General features: G+C 39.2%; 1 protein-coding gene across 3 annotated transcripts in view; it reads right to left on the bottom strand.

The window, feature by feature from the left end:
* Window positions 1-26,397, bottom strand: part of tanc1b (tetratricopeptide repeat, ankyrin repeat and coiled-coil containing 1b) — a 131,448-nt gene that overhangs the window by 31,192 nt on the left and 73,859 nt on the right. For 2 of the 3 annotated variants that reach the window (XM_026912153.3, XM_053234539.1), the window contains exons 7-12: window positions 24,650-24,946; window positions 10,445-10,564; window positions 7,958-8,239; window positions 7,536-7,687; window positions 2,184-2,415; window positions 129-295 (exon numbers count right to left, since the gene is read on the bottom strand). In XM_026912153.3, the coding sequence (XP_026767954.1) occupies window positions 129-295; window positions 2,184-2,415; window positions 7,536-7,687; window positions 7,958-8,239; window positions 10,445-10,564; window positions 24,650-24,946 (1,250 nt within the window). Of the gene's footprint in view, window positions 1-128; window positions 296-2,183; window positions 2,416-7,535; window positions 7,688-7,957; window positions 8,240-10,444; window positions 10,565-13,850; window positions 14,036-24,649; window positions 24,947-26,397 lie in introns of those variants that run through there. The other variant, XM_053234540.1, reaches the window with a different exon arrangement.

Below are 26,397 nucleotides of genomic sequence, written 5' to 3'. Positions count from 1 at the left end.
ATACAATAAAGGTATGATAAATCAAGTATAGTAATCTGTCAAAAAACACATGATAACTTGTTTTGTGAGGCAGAATGTGGTTTCTTATAATAAGTCTACTAACAAAGGCTATACTGAGGTTGTTTTACCTGTAGGCTGGACCGCACAGTGACAATAAGTTTGAGCCAGATGGGGAACTTTGAGATACTCTTGGTAATGAAGGATGCCACTGTGTCACCATAGTCTGGTTTGTGAAACTCTGCCTCATTAAGCCCATCGATCAGGATTATGTAATCCTCTTCTGGAATCTTCTTTTCTGATTAAGAAAGTAAATACAGAAAAATAAACCAGTGTCCTCACAAGAGTTGCATGTCTCGTATAGTTGTAGGAAAGCATGCCACCAGTCAGGTGTTTGGCCGCCTGCAGGTTAAGAGCATTTGCTCTTAGCTCATAAAGGCATGCTCACTGTGGATTACCTGAAAGTCTGGAAGATATTCAACAATCAGTTTTTTCCCCAGATGGAAAAATATACTTAAGGACATAAGACCTCCCTCATCAGTGTACCATAGTGTATTGTCTCACTGCTAACACTTCAGCGTGTAGTACTTAAGCCCAGTGTCAGGACAAATTGTAAACTATTCGGTGCCTCAAAATGAAGATATTGCTCCTCCATCTCTGTACAAACAGACACTTCTTGCCACATCTCATACAGTGATTTGTCTCAGTGGATGAGGTTTTAGTGTTAAGTAGCAACCCAGGTCAAATTTCAAATTTACTTTAAAAGTGGAATGTGATGGCACACATCAGCTGCAGCAAGTTTAAAACGTCGCTGAAACAGCATTGTACCGCCTAATACACTGCGTGTCCATGCACACTGCAGCAGATAAAGGGTTAATCATTTGTGCATACATGTTATTTTATATGCACCAATTTAAATATTCAGATATTGTTTGAATAAGACTTTGAAAAGTCAAAATAGTAATTTTGCATGAATTGCCTGTTCAAATATGAACATGAACAAACAGAATTTAAATGTGAAAAGAAAACACATTCAAATCCATTGCAGTGTGTTTAACTTAGTATAAGGGTAAGGGTGCCATGGCTCAATTCTGCCTTCGGTTCATGCAGACAGATGAAGAGGGCATTTAAAAATTCATTACAAACCAACATGATGATCTGAGCACTTTCCCCTGCTCAAGCAGACTGAATTTACACAAGGCGGAAAAATAATTCTTTACTGAGGGACAGATCAAGGCCAGTGTGTGTGAGTGTGCTAGTGAATGCCTCTTTTCTTTAATATTCCTTAACAAATAAGGTTCAACGAATGGCTCTGGCCAATTCCACAAACGATGTGAAGTTTTTAATTGAATGATGTGGACAAATCAACATTTCCCCCATTTCAGCTAGAATTATATTGAGCCATTTGTTTCAATAATATGTGTAAGGGAGATGGAGCAGCTCCTGTTAGTGGCAGCTCTGTACCCTTGCCTGCTGCCACCATATTGATTCTCAGTCTTTCCTTTTCAATTATATAAACAGGGGGTTTTTCTATTAATGTCTCAGACCTGACCTTCCACAATACCTCATTGATTTAAATGTAAAACTGAAAGAAAAGACTGGACCCCTGTGTTCAATAAACCATAGTGATCCTGAAATGAGTGTGCTGCCTGTTGCTTTAAAAAGCTAACAAATATGTCAGTTCTCAGCAGGCTCAGTAAATAACAGTGATTCTAAGTGGTCAGTATGGACAGCTCAACAACTTAGTCTGTCCAGTCATCATTTCCTTTCAGAGAGAGAGAGCAGTTTTATAAGAAAAGATTTTGGTTGCCTTAGTTACCATTATTAAGTAAGGTCTTATCATTAGGAGCTGTCTTATTCTTTTATTCCCTTTTTGAATAACATGTAGATTGAACAGCAAATTATTACTAATGCTGTGTGGCTCAAGAGAGCATACATTTCTATCAATAATAACTGGACTAAAGCAAATCACACTGACTAGTCTCCTAGCTGGAGGCACTGCCTTCATCATGAGACTAAAAAAAATCTAATACTAAATGCACATTAAAATCACTGATTGCAAAACCAGACCTCTTAAATATGTTAGGATAGAATTCGTACAACACAGTGGTACAGGAAGATAATAGTAATACAACAGCACAACTATTGATTATGGGAGGGAAGGGCAATAATTCTGGATTAAGTACCTTTGCGCAGGTTAATGAGTGGCTCCAACACACCCCTGCGGAAAGCAGCCATCGGGTCCTGCACGCAAGAGCGCAGACTGAGCATGCTCTGCAGATGGGGTTCTTTCAGCAGCAGCTCCCTGTAGGCCGTAAGTTGGTGTGCTCTGCACATTAGGGCAGCCACACTGTGTACAAACTCAGGCACTAGACAGGTGTAGGTGTTATCAGCCTGGCAGTAATGGTAAGCCACCACCTAGAGAAAGAGAGAGAGAGAGAGAGAGAGAGAGAGAGAGACAGACAGAGAGAGAGATTTAATAGTAAATAACTTCTAGTTATATTCCAGGTCTCATCATCCTGTGTATATCTGCCCATGGTGCTTATGATGTACATGAAGATCACTGCATCTTTCATAATGCCGTGGTTTCACAACACTCTCTGAAGAAAGCAACAATTTTACTCAGTAGTTGGGAGCATCCCACAGAATCATTTTTAAAAGAGAGTTTCAGAACATTCAATGACGATCTCTCTTCTATTAGATTTTTAATCATCTAAATGAACAGACAAAGTAGAAGAGACATTGGCAAAGAGATGTCTTTAGAACAGAGTTCATCAAAAAAAAAAAAAAAAAACCCGTCTGAAGAACTCGGCCAAAACAAATAAATAAGTAAATAAATAAACAAATAAATAAAATGCAGGTCAGCAGAGCCCTTCAAGGCACCTTTCATAGGTGCTTCTCAATTTTTGAGATTTATTAGTGAAATCCCTGTTTGACAGATGGCTGTATTTTCCATTTAGACAGGATTAATAAGAATGGCTCAATTTTCACCTCAAGAGAAAACCTTTTCAGCCTGTCACCTCGTAACGTATGGGTATATGGAGACCATTCATTTTAAGTTTCTTTTACTTCTGCATTTTCACTAAAGAGAAAGATTTATTTTATGTTTCATTTGTTAATTGATTAGTTAAATAACTCAAATTGTCCCTGTTTTCTCTGACAGCCTCAGTGGAAGCAGCTCACCATTACACTCTTTCACTGAAAATGAATTCTATCCAGTACCTTAGGTGCTTTTTGTTGCTCATGCTAAGGCACTATACTCTAATGCAGCACCTACCATTTATTTGTCATTATGTTATCAACCCCTCACAGATGTTAGTGCTAATTCTGCCTACTTCCGAGAACTCTGTAAAAACAAATCCTCTAGCAAAAAAATGCATATTCATGATTTGATCCAAAGTCACCCGTAAACCAACAAATGCCCTTTGCTACCATCAACGCTTGGCAATAACCAGAACAGAATGGCTCATATGCCCTGTGAGAGACGGAAGCTCAGGAAGCAGATGTCTGCACGGCATGAATTAGAAATGAGGTGAGAGGTAAAAAGAAAGGAAAACAAATAAATACACCTACATTTGTCTTGTGTCAAATAGGAAGATTAAGATTTTATGTGAGCAAGTATACATCAGATTTAAAAACACTTTCTTTACCTTCTGTAATACAGCTAGACTTAATATGCTGCTCCATCTTTGTCACACTTCTCTGTCTCTTCCAACTATCTCAGCAGCAGCAGTTCCCTCTTCACTGGGATTAACTGTAGATCCCGAGGTCATTCTCAGCAGCCATCTGATTCAGCTCTGAACACACACCTGTACTTTTTTGCACTGGCTTTCACAAATCTCCTCCTCCACCTAGTGTCAGTATTACTTCCTCCAACTGTTAATCATATTTATATAATAATATATTTAAAAAGGTTTTGGGGAAAAAATCATGGGATGTAACACCATTATTAGTTATGATGACTAGTAAGCAAGGTAGAGTTTACATGTGTCTAAAATGAGCAGTAGCTGGCTGTATGTGCTGATGGAGTTCGAGGTTTTTAAATGACTCAAATGGGAGTGAAAGTTTTGAATCTAAGCTGTCAGAGCAGGTGGCTCAGTAAGCCTTGGGTAAGCCTAGTTTCCACTGCCAGACTCAACAAATCTCAACTGAACTAGAGTAGTTTTATGTAGTTGTGTACAGTAGAGTGGAAGGTGCAGAACTCCAGCTGGGGTCAAACTGAAGACCGTCTGAGCCAACATGGCTGTAATCCTGATCCGAATATAGCCGAGTGATGAGGTGTATTTATGGGCCATGACATCTGGTGTTATGCAATCCTTTAAGGTGCAACTTTTATCAATGAGACTCAACCAAGGATTGAATCAAAACATTTCCTGTCCTGACTTGCCCTGAATCACATAAGTTTATGGACAGAACTGGAAGTGTAGCATAGGTGAGATCAGCCTCAGGTAACCACAGAGAATAAGTGAAATGAAACTGTCAGGTGGTGATGCATGAGGTGGTGATGCATGAGCTGGAGAAGCACTGGGCTGAATCTCATGTACAATAGCAGCGCTCTACAACATCAAAAACAAATTCATGACTATCACTGTCAACAAATGTTAGAAAAGAAACACTGCCTGCATATTCCTTTTTGATTTACGGAGACCGAAATGTGCATCATGATGACTGTTCTAGGCATTAATGAGAGATAATATTTTAATTGGTTAGTAAATAATCAGTGATTTATGTGCAGCTTTGAGGTAGCACCCTCTCTGTTCTCAGGTTAGTCGGTTTCTTCATTGCTCCTGTGAGCACAATTATGTACCTTAGACCAAATGACCACCTTGCCAACCAATTGCCATGGCAACACATAAGCGACTGCAGGTCCCCACTTGGAGACACAGATTATATATCCTGTACTTCTGCTAGTGAATGATGGTTGCCAAATTTCTAACAGCTGCAAACACACACTTGGTGTAACTGCACACTTGCAAACTGGTAAAATAGTCTATTTTTGTCTCGACCAGAAATAATACTTGTAATTTTTCCAGGAATTCGGAAATCAATAACAACACTAAGACTTCCGCTCTTCTATGTGACCCTTCTCTTCTACAAGCCACACAACGATTCAAAGAAAGGAAAAAAGAAAAATAAAATTTTCTTGACATAATGTATGCATGTTTAAGTTAAATACATCAGTAATAAGCATTATTAATTAATTCCAATTCTGAATTGTGTTGCGTTATAAACAAGGATATCGTTTTGATGAAAGCATATGCAATGTTCTTATATAACTCATAAAATCAAACATATGCAAACATATACATACACATGCACAAACACGCATATACACACTTCACAAAAGAGGAAAAATGCAGGGCAGCAGGGCAAACGGAGGTGAATGTGCGTCTATTCAGGTTTTAATTGGCTTTAACCGAGCTTGAACGACTTAGGAAAGAGCAAGAGTACAGAAATGAGACACAGCTGTCTGATCTCACCCTGACCCTTTCAAACCATCATGCAACTTTTCACACACTCCATGCTTACCTGTGAGTGCATGTGCATTTGTGTGCGTACAAAAAATGCTGGAATTATGTACGTACACATAGCCGCACCTACACACAGAATGTATGAATTTTACTGTAGTAAGCCACTATTGATTTAGTATAATTAAAACTAGACGGCAATTAGGAAGGCAGGAAGGTAGGTTTGGGAACATAAAGACAGACCGACCATACATTCATTACACCATTCACTAATCATACACAATTAGATAATCTCTGCCGCTCTTCTCATCTCTGAACCTCAGAATAAGAGGCAGACCTGCGGCAAAGCATCACACTAAATGGGGTGTGGGGATGTTCAGCTAAGCATCATCTTATGCAGAGATGAGAGAGAAAACTTCATTACGCTGCAGACTTGCAAACCAAACATCCCTTCTTCCCCTGCACACTCTGGCACGCTACAGGTGACCTTTCAATTCCTACACAAGTTTGCAATACAGAATTGAAATTCTGATGACAGCAACAAGCGGCACCAAAACAGGGTGACAAATGACATTTGAATAAAAATGATCTCAATTTTATGTGACGTGACAAACACAAACTGCATTTGGTTCCCACTCAAGTGTTTGACGCTCATCTCTTAATAATTCCAGTCTCATATTTTCCTCATTTTTGCTACACTACTAAATTGCATTTTAAATAAAATGAACACAGTGGTGTGTAACTTTTATATAATATATTACATTTTACTGCACTAACATTACTTTAAAAAAGAAAAAAAAGATGGATAGCGCACATATAGTCCACAAGCTATAACAGTAACAGTCACTACATAACCCATAAGAGATTAACTTTTTGTGAAGTGTCAGACTTCACATCACATGTCTACATTTAAGATCACACTCACTGAGACATCATTCAGTGGATGGCTTATGTAAAGCCTGTTTTCATCTCTTACCTATAGAGCATACCTGGTATGCTTCATTATAGCATCACTGAATGTAGGTAGGCTTAGGTGAGCTGCCACTCATTCACTCACTATAATGGGATAAATTAGCTAAAGGCCAATTCACATTAAAAGCATTTCTAAAGCATTTTTGGTCTTGTGTCTACCATGGAACAGATACGCTTCCATTTGAAAACATTTTAATCCACACCAGCTTTGTGACTTGCACGCATAAAATGTGACCACATCCGTTCTGCTGCATTTTTGTGTTGTATCTAGTTTTTCCCAACTTACACGTTAGAGAAACCTAACTTACTCAGATAACACTTTCTATACGGTGTGAACTTTATTTAAAACCCATAATGTCCAATGTCATGATTGTGCTGCCTGTAATTGTAGAGCAAAGTGTATGTAGAAGTATCACACTATTAATACTCATTACTCAAACTGGGGAATCGTTCATTTATCTTAAGCGGAAAGCACTTGATCGTGACCTGGGTTACAGTGGTTGTGGAGGTTATGGAGCCTATCCAGGGAGCGCTGGCTGTCAGGGGGAATTCACCTTGGATGGGATGCCAGTCCATCACAGGGCACCATGCACAGACTTTTCACACCACGGTGCAGTTGAGAGTGCCAACTGACCTATTAGTGTGTTTTTGGGAGGAAACTGGAGAACCCAGAGGAAATCCACACAGACATGGAGAGGATATGTGAAACTCAGAATAGACAGTAACCCGAGTTCAGGACTGAACCGGAGAACCTGGAGGCAACACTACCTGCTGTGCTCACACAGAACCAGAATAACACAGATATACTATTTATTCACTGTCTTAGAGTTGTCAGTTTTTATGTGTACTGGACTGTAAGTACAACTGAACCTACGGTATCCATCCTCATAGTCTCTGGACACTGTTGTATATATGGGTGTTTCAAAACTATTTTCAAAACCACAACACAATACAAGTCACCTTGAAGGTTAACTGTAATGCATTTTTCTTTTATAAGCTGGTGAGACTAAATGAAGCGAACACAAACAAGCAACACACACACATTCACACACTCACACAGCCTTCAGCTGCAGCCAGTGTTTTACTGGAGGAGTTTACCTTGGCAGCCAGCCGCTTCACAGCCTCCTCTCTGTGCCGGCGAAGCTCAGGTGTACTGGGGCAGCTGCTGGACTGCAGGGTGTTGGTGCTGGTGGAGGGAGGAGTGACCTGTGGGGGCTGGCTGAGGGGCAACTCTGAACTCTGATTCCCACCTGCACATGTAAATCAATCGCAAGTTAATACACATGTACACTGTAACCAAGCAGGAACACAAAATACACATCAATAAATCTGCTTTTAAATGTACTACCACCTATAGTATGGGAGCGTTTATTTGACCTGACAAGCAATGCAAATAACAATGCTACATTATATATACTGAATTGTGAAAGTCACCCAGACTGTGTTTGTCATGTTAAGCTCATATAGCATACACTGCACTGCAGTCTCCACCTTACACCGGCACATACAGCAGTACTCACTTTTTGGAGATGCGTGAGGACTGTTGGAGGCGATCTGTCTCATACGGCCTCCATGGCAGCTGAGGGCCACCAGGCGGGAGATGATGGCCGTCTTACCAAAGCCCACATTACCCACCACTGTGGCCCCACAACTCTCTCCTGATTGGCTGCCGATCAGCACATCTTCTAGCTGCTGAAACAGCCAATCCCGACCCACAAACACTGAATCCGTAGTGATGCTCGGAACCTCAAACAGAAGAGGCTTTAGCATGATATCCGCAGGCTTATATGGAGCGAAGCGTGCTGTGGGATGAGTACACACAAACACAAGTACACACAAGTCAGGCAATTACTGAGCAGAGAATCTGAAAAGTAATTACAATTCTGCCTTTAAAAAAAAAAAAAAAAAAGCAACAACACAAATGACACCTGCATATTAGTTCCAATCTGGTAACAGGTGTGTCTGATAAGCCTCCTTTGAATATAGTGATGTTTAAGATACTCATCTCACTTATAAATAATCATACATGCTCTAAAGCTGAACAATGAAAATAAACTCATTCATAAACTGATCATTTTATTCATGCTACTGTCAGAGCTGCTGAATAATTAACCAGAGAAGCAAAGGCAGTGAGAAGGTCTAAGACAGATTTACTGTACATCTATCCTTAAGACAAACGCTGGTGTTACTGAATAGGGCAGTGCTGTCTAGCTCTGTCTGTACACACTGCCTGTGTACGTATGCCAAATCGTACAAGAAGCTGATTTGATATTACCAAACATTAACATGTTAACCATCGCCAAGAAATATAAAACTCAAATGCTGTCAGATAAATTAAGCTTCTACAAGACAGATAAATCATATATCCGTGCCAAGACAGGGACTTAGATCTAGATTTCAGTCCCTGTGCCAAGACAGGGACTGAAATCAAGATCTAAGAAGAACATCATACACTTTCACCTGCTCTTATGGGTTTAGTCTACTCACAGCTTAAATTGAATCGAATAGAATAGAAATATTCATTTGCAGGACAACTTGACAGCTCAGAAACTGAGGTGTGTGCGTGTGTGTGTGTGTGTGTCCCTCCAAAGAACTATGACTCTCCACTCTCCACTTCTTTTCCTCTTTCCCTCCCTCTTTTTAACTCTCTCATCTCCTCAAAGCTTTTTTAATGCATGCACATCTCTATGCCACTCCTGCACTCTTCTCTCTGTCACTCTCCTCTCTCAGTAGCGGTCTCCCTCTTCTCCCTCTTCTCTCACCTTCTCAGGATGAAAGAGCAGGCTAGGTGCAGTGTGCCTGAGGCAGGGCTGCTCTGAGTGGAAAAGACTGCAGAAGAGAGTGTATTATCATCCACTCTCAGCACTGGGCCTTTTATTCATCCTTTCCAATGACACAGTCATTTACAGAATCTGGCTGAATCCATACTGAAAAGTTATTACTTTCTCTGTCTAGCACACATACAGGAACACAATCTGAATAAAGCACATGGGGATATACATAAGGGGAAGGCAAACCACTGCCTGGGCTCCAGGGACAAGCAGAATGTGTCCGGACTATTGTAATTTCCAAAACACAGGACTGATCAGCACACTAGAGCTTTTATTGCCGCTAATAAATGTATGATTTTTTTCCACCACTGTACGTGTTTTAAAGGGCTTATTTGCACGCATGCGCACACACACACACACAGAAAGTTAAAGTGTGGAAACTAGTGAAACTCTACCTGGGCTGCCACTGGCTTAAATGGGGGTGTGATGAGCAAAGGTTTATTTGTAAAGTCAGCCATTAGAACGTTTGCATGGTCTGGGGAAAGCTAAAAAAAAAACAAACATAGCCTGTTGCAAAATCTTCATGTGTACTGTGTTCAGTGTGTATATATCCCCTTTTGCTCTACATGGAGGAAAGGAGAAGGAAAAAAAAGGGCTAGTTTGAAAGGTATGCGAGTGTTCAGTGATTTAAACTTGCATTATTGATGCAGTGAACTTCCCCAGCACAAACTCAACGTCATGTGCAACATGCAGACTCTGACCTTCCAGAAAATGTTTCCGCCAACGGCATCCTACCACTCTCTGAGCACAATGGCAGGATTAAATTCAACTATGTGATGTGATGAAATACTCAATTTTTATTTCTAGTTGATTGTATTGCCTGCAGTCAGTGCACTAAACTTGAATTGGCCATCTCATTTAGGGTACTCATAGAAAAAAAGTCATTTCCTTCTATCAAATTAAAAAGACTTGACTCATGGCTCAAATGCAATCAACAGGTGCTGGAATATTCTGCTGCCATTTTATCTTGATTGCTGGAAGAAACAGCTCCATTTCTCTTGATCCTACATTGAGACTGCATTGTAATTGCAGAATCTCTGGAAGAATATATAGTTGTTTTTTTTTTAAGTGATGGTAAGTGTGAGGCAACCTCTTGCAGGGAGTTGGCTTATCCAGGGCTGCTAATTTGCTTAATCGGATTTGTGTGAAAGGCTGGAAGAGGGGGAATGAGGGTACCTTTGTCATAGGGTGGCCTTCCTCCAGTGTTGTGCCACGGCATGCGTATGGAGGTGCGCAGTGGTGTGTTACGCTGTTCATCAAGATAGCTCAGGTCTTCCAGTTTAGTAGAACTGGTAGCTAAATTTAGAAGAGAGATAGAGAAAAAGAGAGAATTCAGTCATTCAGATGATCAACAACAATGTCAATAATTCAAAAAAGAAAAACAAAAAGCAAACCATAAACAAGTCTGCTATTCTATACCAAGCATCAATGTTACCATTTAGCAATATTGAAAAGATTTTAGCATATAGCAAAACAAGTGATCTGTAAGTGCTATCAAATATATATTTTTTTTCAGAACTCCTGATGAAAAGGCACAGTAATGATGCAAGATACTGAGGCTTCATTTTTATTTATTTATTTTTTTAAAGGGTGAAGTGTCTTTTCCCAGCTTTACAAATGGGGTTAGATTGCTCTGTCTTGTAAACCCTTGCCTGAACTAGTGGAGATTAGAAAACATCACCCTAATGGATGTGAAGCTAGTAAAACTGAGCTTGCATATTCTACATTACTAGCAACACTATCAGGCTTTCTCAGGGATCAAATCTCCTCTGAAGGTGTCAGTTCAAGCACTCAAGGGACAGAGAAAATGCTACAGGACAGAGAGGCACTGAAGTGAAATAGCAAATGAAAAACACTATGAGAAAGGAACTGGCAGAACTGACAGGTGCTGAAGAGGGAGCTATAGGGATCCAGAACCCTGTATAAAAATACTGAGATGTGCCACACTTGAAGCATTTTTATACAGCAATGGAGCACAGAAAGAGAACTTGAAGTCATGAACACGTCTGGTAGGATCCCCAGAACAGCACAGTGTAGTGTATTGTAACCGTACATTAACACTGCATACCATGCACCACATACTAGACCATCACACCCCTTCCCCAAAGGTGGGAAAGTGCACTAGCAATGGCCTAGTCACCCTCCCAGAGCAGTTCTCGGAACCATGTGGACACCAGAAGAACATCCACAAACTCTACAGAGATTGGGAAATCAAACAATTACTGTAGTACATCTGCACAAACTTCACAAAAAAAGACAATATTACATTTTCTATCCCTCTATGTGGCCCAGGACATGCTGAATAAAAGAACATTTTATTGCTCCCTGATGCTGTTATGAAATGAAATATCTTTTCATATTTCTATCACCTAACAAGAAAAATGGTGCTGTGCGAGACTGCCACACACTTTCTACAAAATTAGACATATTCAGCTATACGTTGGAAAATATTGTATTTAGAAAATGGAAATGTCTTTAATTTCTTCAAAGAAAGATACATCACTCACTGCTATATACATATACATCCCGTAGCCTGTACTGTTAAAGAAATGTTTAATGTTTAAGACAGACGCGCCTTTCCAGACCCAGGAAAAATGTGAATATCTGTGAGATCTGAATGTAGGAACAAAAACTAATTTATCTATTTTAGCTTAGCAGATATTAGACAAGGTAAAGTAACAGAATTGTAACTTGGGGGGAAATCTAGACTTCATGAAGGTCTTGATTAGCTTAATGTTTCAAATGAAATTCTTACCAAATTACTATACTGCTGATCTTATTTACACGCTAAATACCCTCTACGCTTACAAAATAAAAAGGAAATATTTGCAATGGGTTGGAAAAAAAGCTTTTGATTCTATCTGGCACAAATTATTATTTTAGAAACTTACTGAAAATGCACAGGTAGCAAAACATGAAGTAATTCATTCAAACAAGAACGTGTGGCATACTGGTAACAAATTAACAAATAAAAATAGAACAGTCATGACCTTAAACACATTCTTAATCTTTAATAATATATCACTGCGATCACCAAAACAGCTGATTTTTTTTCTTTCCTCTAGTGTACAATATAAGTATCTATATACACTGACTGAACAGCATCTGTGCAATACATGTTAAAACATTTATCTCATACATTTATTTATTATTCGTATTTATTGTATTTTCCAATTTGCACTCATTCTTGCCATGTTAAGAGTTACTTCACCAACCTGATGTCGAAGTTGCTGGTGTTTGTTGTTTACATTGTTGTTACTTTATAGACTGTGTGTATGGCTATGAGAGCTACCAAAAACTGGAGTTATATTCCTTATATGCTCATACTTGGCCAATAAAACTGAAATATAACTTCTCAGGACAGCAGAATGAGAAAGGGCTGCTGTGTTTGGACCACCACAGTGTAAAATCTCTAGTCAGTTTAAACAGCTCAAAGATGGCTCCTTGATGTAGATGACCTGGTTTTGTATCTTTCTAATGGAACAAGGCCTACAGCATAGCCTGGCTCTACTGCCATAGTAATGCCAAGCATTAATTAGAAAATCTATTATTGAGAAGGAAATTCATCAGGGAATCAATAAACCTTGATAAATGACAAGGATTCTGTACTGTAAATGCCAAAACTTTGTGGAAGTTGAATTATGAGTCAGTAATTAAAGCAAACCCTTTATAATCCCATCTTAAAGGTTCATGAGAACACAATGGAAATAGTGTAGTGCACAATAAAGACAATACTCAGTAATTACAGAGACTTCAAATTAGTAGTCAAATTTTGGGCAATCAATGAGCCTAAGTAAGTCATCTTACTCAGCTGGCCCTCACCCATCTCAATAACTCTAAAGCAGAGGTTCAAGACTAAATCAAAGCAGCACAAAATAACAGTGCTAAATAGCTAGCACACCATGGCACACTACCTGGCTAACACACTCAGAACTGACATGATAAAGTACACACTCTGTGACCATCATCTACATATAGAAACCTGCAGATGCCAAAAAGACCCAAAGAGCAGAAGATATGCATTAGAGCTGGTAAACCATTTAACTAATGAAAGTGGCAAACCTGGGGGAGGGGGGAAATTACATCATAGAAAATGCCACTCTTGGAGATGATGACAGACGCAGCAACCCACTAACTGTGCAAAGAGCCATGTCAGTCAGAGCACACATGCAGAAACATGTATACATACACATGCACGCATTTCCTGCTAAATAAATCAATTCTTTAATGAAATAAAAAACAAAACAATGCTGTTTTGAGCTGGAATGACCTCCATGAAGAGGTCATGCAGAAATTAACTAATGAGAGATCGGAGATAATGAGCATGAAAGACAGCAGAAAAATTAAAAATGAGTATGATGATTCAGTAATAGTTCTCAAACAGCCATTAAAAAAAGTACTATACACAATACACAATCACAGGGTACAGTTTTTAATCAGAGCGCAAAAAGCACTCTGAGTTACTGTGCTTTTGCTCAGCTACATTTTAATCCAGTAACTCTCCCACAGCAAACTCCCTTCGCTTCCCACACTGCTAATTCCCTGTACAGAGCCCGAACACACTGGAACAGTGCATACTTACAGAGTGAAGCCGGTCATACAGACCAGCATGGAGGAAAGGGTCTGTTCCCCAAACACAAACACGGAGGAGGTGTGGAGAGCATCTTCATTCTTAACAGCAGGGCAGACATGCCAACCCTCCACCTCGCTGCTCCAAATCCTCCATATCTACTCACACACACTCACCCTCTCGCATTCAACTGGTGACTGAAGCTGCAGCGAGAGCAAGAGTCGCTACTGAAGATTCAGCACAGAGAGCGGGAGAGACACAGAGAGAGAGAGGGAGAGAGAGAGAGAGAGAGAGAGGGAGAGAGAAAGAGAGAGAGAAATAGTATCTGGCATTAAAGATGTGAGACCTAATGCAACAGCTCACAGTGAGGGTGGGGAAAGAAGAGAGATGTGGAGGGACCTCTGTCAACCAAGCGAGTGACTACGCTCTGAGCTGAGTAGCTGGAGAGGAATTAATCAATGATCCTCCCGGAGAAAGAAAGGGGTGGAGGAAGGGAAAGAGGGAATAGAGATAGAACAAAACATATATAAATGGGGGAATTGACTGAATAATAAACACAGTGGGAAAAAAAGAAACAGAAACAAAGAAAAGAAAGCTTGAGATGAGTCCAACTCAAAATAGGGTGGGAGAGAGGTGAGATTAAACAGCACAAGAGAATGAATTAAAAGGAAAAAAGAGAAAAGTGAGAGAGAGGTGATTCTCTGATGCAAGACGAAAGCAAATGGGGGTGGAACCACAGAGAGAGAGAGAGAGAGAGAGAGGGAGAGGGAGAGAGGGAGAGGGAGAGAGGGAAGGAGAGGGAGGGAGCAAGAGAAATGCCAATGCCCTACAAGCCTACCTCTAACCTCTCTCACTCTCACTCACACACACACAGGTTTGAACGTATAACGTTTGTACACGTGGTGCACAGCAGGGTAGAGATGTCCCTCAGGTCCTGAGGATGATTGCTCTCAGGTTAAACCTGGCTTAGCACACAACTGGCCAATGATCAGCTCCATAGAGTAACTACACCACTCTGTCTGTCAGCACTGACTGCAAAGCCAACAACCTGCAAGAGCTGTATCTGATCTTCCAGTTAACAAGGGTACTAGCAATGGGTCATAGTTTTACAAATGTGAACAGTCCTGAAAAACATATATATATATTAACTTTTATATTTTTTAATTCCATTCATTCATTCATTTGTTCTGAATTGTTCTACTATTTCAACTCTGAATACAGTAACCAATGGCTTGTTGCCATGAAGAGGGACCACTGATCTCCACTAATCAATCATATATTGCTATTCATACTCATGGATCGCATCCAAGAATCATGATTTTCTCCAACAACTGCTAGCTAGTAGCTTTAGGCACTCAGTAAAACTGTGACTGAAGATGAGTGAATGAAAATAAGAGTTGTGCAAGATATGACATTATATATTCTACAAACAATAAACCCCCATCAAAATAAATAACAAATATTTCCAGTACAATATACAGATGATATACTGCTCAGGTTAAATTACCAAGAGCGATCTTTGTGGTACTGCATCCCACCAAGAAACACAGTTTTCTGAAGATATTTTAAAATAAAAGCTGATTTTTATAGGTTTAACATTGTGTCTAAAAATGCCTTGTACTTTTCATAATGTTGTAGTTTGTACTCAGTAAATGTAGCAAAGTCTAACAAAGTATTCATCTGAGGAAATGGAATTTGACTGAGAGGTAGTCACATGACTGGGTTCTATACGGAACTGCATACTACTAGGAGTAATAGCAATTGCCATGTGCATCATTTCATTTCTAATACTTTAGCTCTTACAAGATATAACAATCCTCTCAGTTCACAATTCTACCAGTGTCCCGAGATGCTTCCTTTACACTTTAGTCCGCTCTTCCAGTGACTGTGCAATTCCACAGGTTTTCTATGGGACTGATCATCCTGTGATTTTTGTAGACCAGTCGGAGTGTCTCAGTGTTCCATCATGCTTGTCAAATAATTCACACTCTCTGCACCCTTGTCCTCCTGGAATGTGTCAAAGTTGTGTTCTGCTTAGACATGAAGCAGAACACAAGGCAACCACAGAATTCATTTTTACATTCGTTCCTGCTGCTCAACCTATAGACATTGCATAATAAAGTGCTGCTTTCAGTGGATGCGACTAATTCTTTATCCAGGAAGTTCATGTATACAATTATACACTGGTGCAGTTTGATGCATACAGTTTGAAAATGGCATACTTTTTATTACAGCTATGGCATTTCTGAAGACCACAATATTTGTCACAAATCCCCATCCTTAAAAGGAAACGAAGCTAGTTACACTATAGGGCAGAAAGTATATGGACACCTGATCATCACATCCATATGTGGTTCTACCTCAAACTGTTGCTGCCAAAACCTGTTCCAGCATGACAATGCCCCTGTGCACAAAGTGAGGTCCATGAAGACATGATGTGTTAAGGTTGGAGTGGAAGAACTCGAGTGGCCTGCACAGAGCCCTGAACCCCACTGAAGACCATTGGGATGAACTGGAACGCTGACTGCTCGCCGGGCTATCAGTGCCTGACCTCACTAATGCTCTTGTGGCTGAATGGGAAGATCCCCACAGCCACGCTCCAAAATCTAGTGGTCTTCCTAGAAAAGTGGAGGTTAGCATATCAGCAAAGGGGGACTAAATCTGGTATGCATGTGATGGTCATGTGTCCTTTACCTTTGGCCACATAGTGTCTTTGTACAATTGATGACAATATACCATAATGATAATCTCAAAAATGCAAATGTAAGCTCTTTTCCACATCACTTACTCAACACTGTACTATTCAGTGTATCTAATAGCACAATTCATGAACATTTGAAAAACACGCTAAATGCCACTGTTTCCCTTCAGAGCATCATGACTTAGTCATTCATATTCAGGCAGTTCTTTTTAACTTGTGTCTCAGACTCCACAGTCTGATGACGGCAAGTCCAATAACTTTCAGAAGAACATGAAGAACACTGCACGGTGACAGTGTATCTGAAGCCCAAACAAGCCTGTGGCACTGTAACTGCCTTCTGCCAGACACGCTCAGATACATACATCCCAGTTTTGACAGCTCACAGCAACACTACACACAAAAAAACAAAACACACAGAGGTAGAAGAGACAGACAAAGAAATTTTCCTTTTAACTACAACACCTATGATTTCACCCTCAACTCACAATTTATCTGTATAAACAGCAGAACTTCTTGTTCTATGGCATGTTTGCTATTTTAGCTGGGACCGCAATAAACACGCCACTCCCAAGAGAGAAAAATGGTGTGTAGTCAAACTGTCATATCATCAACTTTGGGCTGTGCGATGTGACAATGCAATATCGATATCATGATAAATTGTGTCACAATACACTTTTCCGACATATTGCAGCTGATTTGAAAATATTTATTATTAGCAGTTACTGAAATTATTAGAATGCATTGTTTGTATCCTTTTCAATTTAAAGTCATTTATATTTGTAAAGATTTTTTTAATTACCAGCACTACTGGTTTGCTGGTAGTTTGTTACTAAACCTATATATCATGACGCATATTGTGCATCATAAAACTGTATCATGCTATGATATTTTTGTCATACTGCCCACACCTAAATCCACTACATCGGTAGACAGTCAGGCAAGCAAGCACATAAATAAATAAATGAAAGAGAGGCTCTACAATGTTTTATATATCAATTGGGTGAAGACATGATCGGAGCATCTTTCATTAATCTCTAATAAAATAAATTGTGTACATTTCATTTATGGTCTTTATTCAGTTTATTTATTATGGCACCAATGCTAGTATCTAAGAAAACAGCTCTATCAGGTAACATAACAACAACCGTTTCTTACGAATTTCAGTCATTCTTCCATCTTTCTTTCTCACTCTTTAATTCTCTCCATCATTCCTGCCTCATTGATCATCGTCTGCAGCTGCAGCAGTGGTGAGAGGAAAGCCTCTAACCAATTCACTTACTCTTCTGACTGCTGAAGTTCTTCCCACAGTGGGATGATTATTAGAGCATCTTTCATGTATGAATCCACTACTTTTTGGTGTGTGTGTGTGTGTGTGTGTGTGTGTGTGAGTGATGGGTGCAAAACCTGCACCCACAAAGTCCAGTGTTTCCCACACAAAAGTGATACTCTGGGAAGCACCCAAGCATATTTTGTCTCATTAAAAAAAAAAATATCACGTTTTATTTTCCGTTCTTGTCTTAAATCGAAGAACTGCTATTGACTATTGACTTTCAGACTAGCAGCAAATCCACAGTGAGCAGGTTTTAATGACACAGTGTGGAAAGCAAAGCACGAAAAGCTCATAAGAGACAGCCGTTCACCTGGCTTGATTCCTGCAGAAACGCTAGGCACACAAGTCCTGTGATTACTATTAAAATAATCCTCTGAAACACCTAATGTCCTACTCAATGTAAGACTAGCTTGAAAACTGAATATTGGAAAATATGGACTCTACTAAGCGGCATTACTGAAAGATCTTTTTTTTTTCCCCCATTGGTGGATTTTATTCTTGCATGTTTTTTTTTTTTTTTTTTAACTTGAACACCTTAAATTTAATGTTTCACCTAGAATACATCCACTCTGCCCTACTCTGTTGTCTGCTAAATTAACATTATTAAAAGTCCAATCATAGGGAATGTTTATTTATTTGAGACAAATCTTTGATCGAAGTAATCTTGAGCAGTCATGTGTCCAGGAATTGCATGCAACAGTGTAGATTTAAAGAACATTAATGAAACTGAAACATTAACAGAAATTCACTGGAAGAAAAGCGAAATAAATGCAGAAACAACCCCAATAATTATGTCAATATTATTTTGATGTGAAGATACAATTATAGTCAACAATGAGAATAAGATGATAAAAGAGAGACAGAGAGAGACACAGAGAGGAGGTGACAAGACACAAATCCTTACACTAAAAGTATACTTTATATTTGAGATCTGTGGGAAACAGGTTTGGGAAAAGTCTGTCTTGACCCTCACCGTATCACATCCATACAATATTGCGTGAAGAGAAGAGATGGGCTCCAGCACTGCAACTCCAGTACAGTCATCAGATATTGATATAATAGGAACCGGCCTTGGCAGTTATCAGTCCATTTTAAAAGCATATCTAATGAAGTAATTCCTAAAACATCTAAATGATCAGTGAAGCTGTGAAACCCTATAGCATGTATCACAGTGTGGTGTTCTTGGGGAATATTCATGTATGCTTCTGTCAGGGTTTCCGTTTTCTTTTTTTTCCCCAGTTATTCCAGCAAAAACACAAATCACCAAATCCCTGTAGCCAATTACAAGCTCAAATGAACATGAAATTATTTTTAAAAATCATGCTGAGTAATTGGCTTTATGCCATTAATGACTGCTTGATAAAATGGAATAAACAGCTTAAGAAAGTCCACCAATTTAATTATTTTTCTATAAATAAATAACGCCTGGGAAGAGCAGGAAAAAAGCAACATTCCACTGATTATTTCATGCTACTGTACTGAGAAAGCCGGAAATTTGGAACTGCTCAGGTATATGCATGGAATGGAAACTTCCTGATTTGTAATTCACTTTGAATAAAAGCATCTGTCAAATGAATGACTGCAAAATGTAATGTAATCTCTTTTTCGCTACAGTTCTCTGGGTGGAAAAGGGCTATAATATCTGTCTGTATGCTGCTGGCCCTGCATTCCCTTCACTGAAACTCAAGCATACAGTTTCAGGCCGATGATGAAAATGATTGGCATTCAAGAAGGGTTACGCAGAGAAGAGTGCTGCAGACATGTCCTACTGTGAGATAACACACTTAGAGATATAAAAGGGAGGCTTAACGGCCATTCAGCATGCAATCAAAATCTAACAAATGAATTTGTCATAAAGGGAGAACAGAAGCCCCTCTGGCAGACTGGGGGTGCTGTGTGTGTGTCTGTGTGTGTGTGTGGTCTCTTTTTTATTCATTTGCCGATTTATAAATGGAGGATATAGACGTATGTATTTAGTTTGTGAAGGTCCCAACATTATCGAGACATTTTGTTAGCACATAGTACAAAAATGAGTTTTCATTTACAAATGTAAAAGAGCATGCAATTCATTTATGGTTACTGGGGTTAGGTGTATGTATGGCAGCAATACACAAGTCCACGACAAATCCTCATATAGACAGTAATAGAAGAGTACGTGTGTACTAGGGTTGTTAGGGTGTCATGGTTAGTCACAGTGTATAATTGGACGACTACCTCACTGCTGGACTTTTTCAAAATTCCATACAAAATCCATCTATTACTGTTTACGTGTTCAATTTTTACCTTACATCAGTGGTTCTCAACCCTTGTGTGTCTGGCTGTGACTCTCCAAGTACCTCACAATCCCTCCCTCTGAACTCTGCCCTAAATCATACTAGAGTAACATGGACTGCACAGAAAACCCTCTGTGATCTGCTACTGCTGTAAACACGTCACACTGCGTAGCGTAGTACACTGCTGCCACTCCTCACATGTTTATAACTTTACCGGACACAACAGCTTTCAAACACACAGAGCACCACAACAGAACTAAACAAAACAACAGTCTATGCAATCTATTTATTTATTTATTCTTTTTTGCCATAGCTTCCTCGTAGCAACTCTCTCTTTCATCTTATAATGGCAACATGATAAATACTGACAATGTAAAAGATTTTATGGAAAAATCATATGTTTCTAAGAAACCAGAACGATTAAGGGATTTGATTTTTTTAATTTCCTTTTGGCTTCTGTTATATACACTATGAACCTTTAACTATCACCACCGGCTTGTGCGTTTTTAAAAATTTAATTAATACCGTGAAGCCATGATATTTTTTGATATTAGACAAGGTAATCCTACCATGACCATTTCGAACTGTAACACCCCTAGTGTGTACCTGAGTATCATTCCCAGCTTTTGCGCTGTTGTTGTCCAGAATCCATTATACAGCTCTCTGAGTGTCTGCTAGACTGATTAAACACTCAAAACTAAACTCAATCTGCCCTCTGCTGCTTTACCTCGCTCACACACTCATACCACCCCAAGCACCTTCTCCTTCCTTCCTTCTCTCTCTCTCTCTCTCCCCAACGTTAGATGATATCTTTTTTTCAACATGAATATCTTTTCAGCAAAAATATTACCATGTAGAAAAACTGCAGGAAGAACTCTGTCACTCTCCTGAATATAAATACACTTTTATTTGTTTGTTTAAACACAGAGCAACAGTGGTAAGATGGCTGACTGACAGGTGCAGCTAAAGAAAATATGGTCCTGTTTTTTTTTTGGTTGTTTTTTTTAAACTTACTTAAGACCAGCTGCTGCTCTGTGTTGAGGGTACAGTAGATTTCAGTCTAAAAGCTCAGTCCAGCAATTATGCAGCTTTTCAAGCAACATTTATTATATAATAGAATCAAATTACCAAATTAATGCTACCTAAACAAAACAACTTTGCATTTCACAAAGTCAATAGTCAATAAATATATTAAACCATTCCACTCACTTCAATTTACATCATTGTGAGGAATGCCTTGTGAGAATATTTAGTTCTAGGAAAGTCAGGTACCATTTTGAGGTAATTAATCCAACTGGCCATTAAAAAGCCACTGTGCTGCTTTTCAGGATGCCACTGATGCGGTCATGTCATTAATCAAAATCATTTTTTTCCCCCTTTAGAACAATTCTGCTCATGCTGGCAGCGCCGACATGCACAAATGGTTTAAATGGCAAGGGTGCCAGACTGAAACTACAGAGAGAAAGTGAGTGTGAAACCTCACATGAATTTCAGTGTAGTTGTATGAGGCCATGTGTGTGACTGAACAAACGGTCTCTCTCTGTTACACACTGCAGCCCATCGCTCTCACACTCTCACTCAATGATCAGCTTCAGTGAACTAAGCATGCACTGTATATAAGGAGCAAGACAACGTGGTATGTTACAGTGCTGACTTTAAAGGCTGACAGCCTGATTAGCCCTTGATCAAAGTAAAAACAGTGACATTTCATCACTCTAAACAGTTCTGGTTTAAAACATACCTTAAACAAACCAAAGCTGCTTCCTTCTCCTGTATTTAAGCGTCTCACTATTCTGTAATAAACATCTAGAACCCAAAATAAAATGTATTATACCACGGTGTGGTTGAATTCTCATTCTGTGCATCATTTTTTAATAACCACAAGGCTCGGACTGTAGTTCTGGCTGTAACATAAATGATAGATTTATTAATTAATGCGCTCATTCTAATAAGTTCATTGACAGGGATTTGTATGTTGGAAGCTCCACATAATCTAGGACTAAATCTATTCTAATAATAAATGGATTTAAAAAAGAACATGCTATTTATCAAAGAAAAACACATTATCGTTGATGTGGAGAAGTCAATGCTTTGTGACAGTCACTGTGCTTTGAAAAGTTTCTCAGCACAGGACAGTTTTCGGGACTGAAGAGTTTATGCTCTCCAGTTTATCAGTAACCTGATAAGCGTTTTTGAGAGAAAGAGAAAGAGAAAGAGAGAGACAGTGTTTATCATGCCTATAATGAAATAACAGGAACCAACTTGTCTCTCGGACATTCTACAGCATTAAAGCTTATTTATAAACCATTAAAATACATGACATGTCGTTCATTAATAAATTAAACATTGTATTTGGTGTCAAATTGCAATGGTATAAAAAGGTACAAAAAGTGCCCTATATTATACTATATTACATCCAGAGTTAAAGCATCCTGTTCATACATTTGGTCAGAGCTTTTAAAAAGCTGATCATGTATGCATCACATTTTTGTGCAAACTGTATATTTAGAAGCCATGCCAAATCTTTCAGAAGTGCCATATCTTCCATGTTTAAGACCAATCTCTCCGCATTCTCAGTAATGAAGCCATGTTTGTCTTCCCATCCCATATTTTTCTTGAAGGGCACAGAAGTCACCCATTTAAAAAAACAAAACAAAACAAAACAAAAAACAGAGGTGTGACTCTCCTGCCTCCAAATGTGACATCATCCGGTCAGGACCTGAGGCAGAGACACCTCACTTGGTGATACGGCTCAGAGGACAAGGCTATTATTTTGTGGCCTCAGAGTTAGATTATGTGTGTGGGGTTGTGTTTGTGTGTGTCTGTGTGTGTGTGTGTGCGTCCCAGAGTGAGCCAGAGAGAGATAGGGAGATGTTTTTGTGTGTGTAAAATGAGTGAGTGAAATTGAGATAGGTGTTAATGTCTGAGAGAGAGAGAGAGAGAGAGAGAGAGAGAGAGAGAGAGAGAAAGCTGTCAGTGTGAGTGAGTATGTTGATGAAGCAGAGTCTGCAGTTCAGAAGCAGTGCAGCGTGGGTTATGAATCTGTGAAACGCACAGTAAAGATTAATGCTTTCTTCACTAAAGACAAACAGCGTGTGAAGTAAGTGTGAGTCAGTAAACACTCATATAAATACACTCACATGAACACTCTTTCCCTCAGTCTAACACACAAGCACAAACAGACGCAAACACACAGGACACCCAATCAATCTTAATTGTCTCCATTAATTAATTACCACCACGCAGACTCTATAACAGGAAGATGTTCCAGTACAGTAATATCATCACTGATCATATCTACCACAGGACTGTAGTAGCAACCTGCACTGAACACCTTCTCTCTCTCTCTCTCTCTCTCTCTCTCTCTCTCTCTCTCTCTCAGGGTAACCCTGCAGAGTACATCATACCTCCTTTCCATCTTTTTCACTAGTGCTGTCTTTATTTAAAACGAAAAATAAGGTCTCTTTTAAACTGGTGCAAATAGGGAAAAGATTTACAAGTTGCACTGGCTTCTTAGTGTGCAGCTGCTCAAAGAAAATTTTGCTGAGCTATTTGCCATTTGCATTAGCTATTCAGTTAATATTTTCCTTCCTTAAACCACTGAGTGATGGTTGCAATATTTCATTTCACTATTTTTCTTTCTTTCTTTCTTTCTTTCTTTTTAAACAACAATACACTTTAAAATCGCTGCACTGTCACATGTTTTATTTTAATGACAGTAATGTAAATAACAGGTTGCTTAATGTATTGTCATAGCAAACAAAAATCACCACTTCATAGTTTCAGAACAGCAGCATTTTGGTACTGGGGCCAGACCAGTATGTGAGACTGTGTATGCTATTTTCACTTGTCTCTTTCACTTGTGGTATATTTGCAGGCAGCTAAGCATCAGAGAAATAAAACCCACAGAGTCCTACCAAGATTACATGTATTTCAGCAAAAGTCTGTGTGGCTCTGTTAGCGAAACACAAAAACTAACACAGGTGCCCAGTATATCCTAGAAAGAATGAGTCAAGCCTCATTTCTCCAAATCTCTCTGACACACACAGTCAAGAATACACCACAATCCACCAGAGTTACTTGGATATAAACTCGCTAAGGCTCCTAAACCTTGAAGGGTCTTTTCTTCTTCTATCTGACTCTGAACTCTTTCGAGCCTCAAGTCTCAATTAAGATCACCAACACCAGTGTCGATCCATCACAGGTCACAAGACGTTCACAACATTATAAAGGAGACATCAATATTAATCACGAGTTTCTGACCTCCCCCGTGAATCAGTTAGCTCTCTATCTGCTGTGACCCAGTTTAATAATTCCTCACAAAAGTTTCACAAGTCAAATCACAGAATCAACAGACTTGGAAAGTAAATACCCAGTGTACAGAGCAACGTACAAAACACACAAGCAGCACCACTCTGCATATCATTAATATGGTATTGCACAAAGACAGGCAGTGTTAATAGCTAAGAAGGGAACAGACAATAAAAATGAAAGCTTCATACTCTACCTGCCACTGAGTTGGGTCTGGGCATCATAAGGCTAGAGGAGTTCTGTGTTGGATAGTGGACTGGTCCCTCAGCATTAAACCCGGACGCCACAGACCCTGTTGTTGCTGTGGCTGCATTCCTGATGGCCCCAGAGACCGCTGTGTAGGAAGTGGGCACTTCTTCCTCGGCCACAGGAGAGCAGGTTTCTGTGCGCATGGTGGGCGGTGCCAGCGCATGATGCCCAGGAATTCTCACACTGCCTTCCTTACTCCACTCCAGACTTGACCCGTCATTCTCAGAGGAGCTGGTGATCGTAGCTGCACAGTAAAGAGTACATAAGTGGTGCAGTTTGCAATTCAGTAAAGTTAGTCCTAAAAAGCTTGGTATTTCTGCTTGTATTTGGAAAGAAAATGAAAAGATGGAATTGAAAATGGATAAAGAAATTGCTAAATAAGATAAAAAAAACTCTTTTCTTCTTAACATTTGAAGACATCTTGTTGGAATTACTCTATGCACCTACAGTGTGTTTAGCACAATCCACTTTGCCAGAGGTGTGCAAATCAACCCTGCAAAATCTAGAATGATGGATCTAGAATGTTTTTGCAAGAAAGAGTGGGAAAATATTGCCAAGTCTAGATGCATCACACTGATGGGCTCTTGCCCAAAAAGACTGAGTGGTGTAATAAAAGTGCTTCAAAAAAGTATTTATGGGAGTGTACACTTACGCAACAAGTTTTTTATCCTTCCTTTTTTCCCTAAAAAGGTTTCTGATTGTTTTTCACTTTATTTGTATATTTAGCAATTTTACATTAAAGATGTCATTCTTTTATTTCACAAAAACCTGCCATTTGAACAGGAGTGTGTAGACTTTTTATATCCCATGTATGACATCATTCTGAACCAGCCCTAACCCAGTAGGAACTCAAAAAGAAGGTTCTATAGAAAAATGGATGCATAACAATGGCATTCATTGCGAATATTGTGTCATATATCACTTGCTCACTCGCAGCATTTGCATGTGTGCAGGGCCACATGATGGCATCCTGGTGATTCTCGCTGCCCCAGCAAGTATACAGTTACAAACATAACCAACAGACTCAGTAATTATACTATATCCTACCTTGGTGCTTTCAAATAATGCATTCAGTTATCTCAAAAACTACAGCAAGTGCGGGGTACATAAAACATATTAAATGTGTGAATCAACAATGCTAGGATTTATGCATCATAAACCACAATGAGGTGAAATGACAATGTGACATTCAGGATCACACAAACCAAAGAACACACTCAAATTAAAACCCAGTGCAGTTGTGCATGCAATTATTTCAAATTACCTTTCATTCACCATTTATCAAAACAGTGCAAACCTGTACTAGAAGCCATCATGAAAAAGGAAGAACATAATAATAAATCCTGTTATCCTTTCCTCTTGTCTCAGATTGCCTAAAAAGCTAGAAAACACAGACCTGCCAAAAAAGCAGTGATATAACCACAGGGAGCAATCATTTCCTGTCTTACACTCTATCTCTATCTTTCTTTCTCTACATCAGCCTTTCTGATTTGTAAAAGGATATTGAAGATTTCCTACTTCAAACACATATTGCGTCACTTGTTACGGACATCATAAAATCGTGCCGTCGAATAAAACATAAGAAGCGGAAGGCTTGTAAGAGGAAAGAAATTCTGTATTAATGAATCTTTTAAAATGTGATAGATTTACAAATGTGACATGTATGTTCATTAATTAGAATTTAAGAGACAGTTA

Source organism: Pangasianodon hypophthalmus, chromosome 5, assembly GCF_027358585.1.
Source record: "Pangasianodon hypophthalmus isolate fPanHyp1 chromosome 5, fPanHyp1.pri, whole genome shotgun sequence".
In the NCBI taxonomy this organism is placed as follows: domain Eukaryota; kingdom Metazoa; phylum Chordata; class Actinopteri; order Siluriformes; family Pangasiidae; genus Pangasianodon; species Pangasianodon hypophthalmus.
This window is presented reverse-complemented; position numbering and strand designations above follow the sequence as displayed.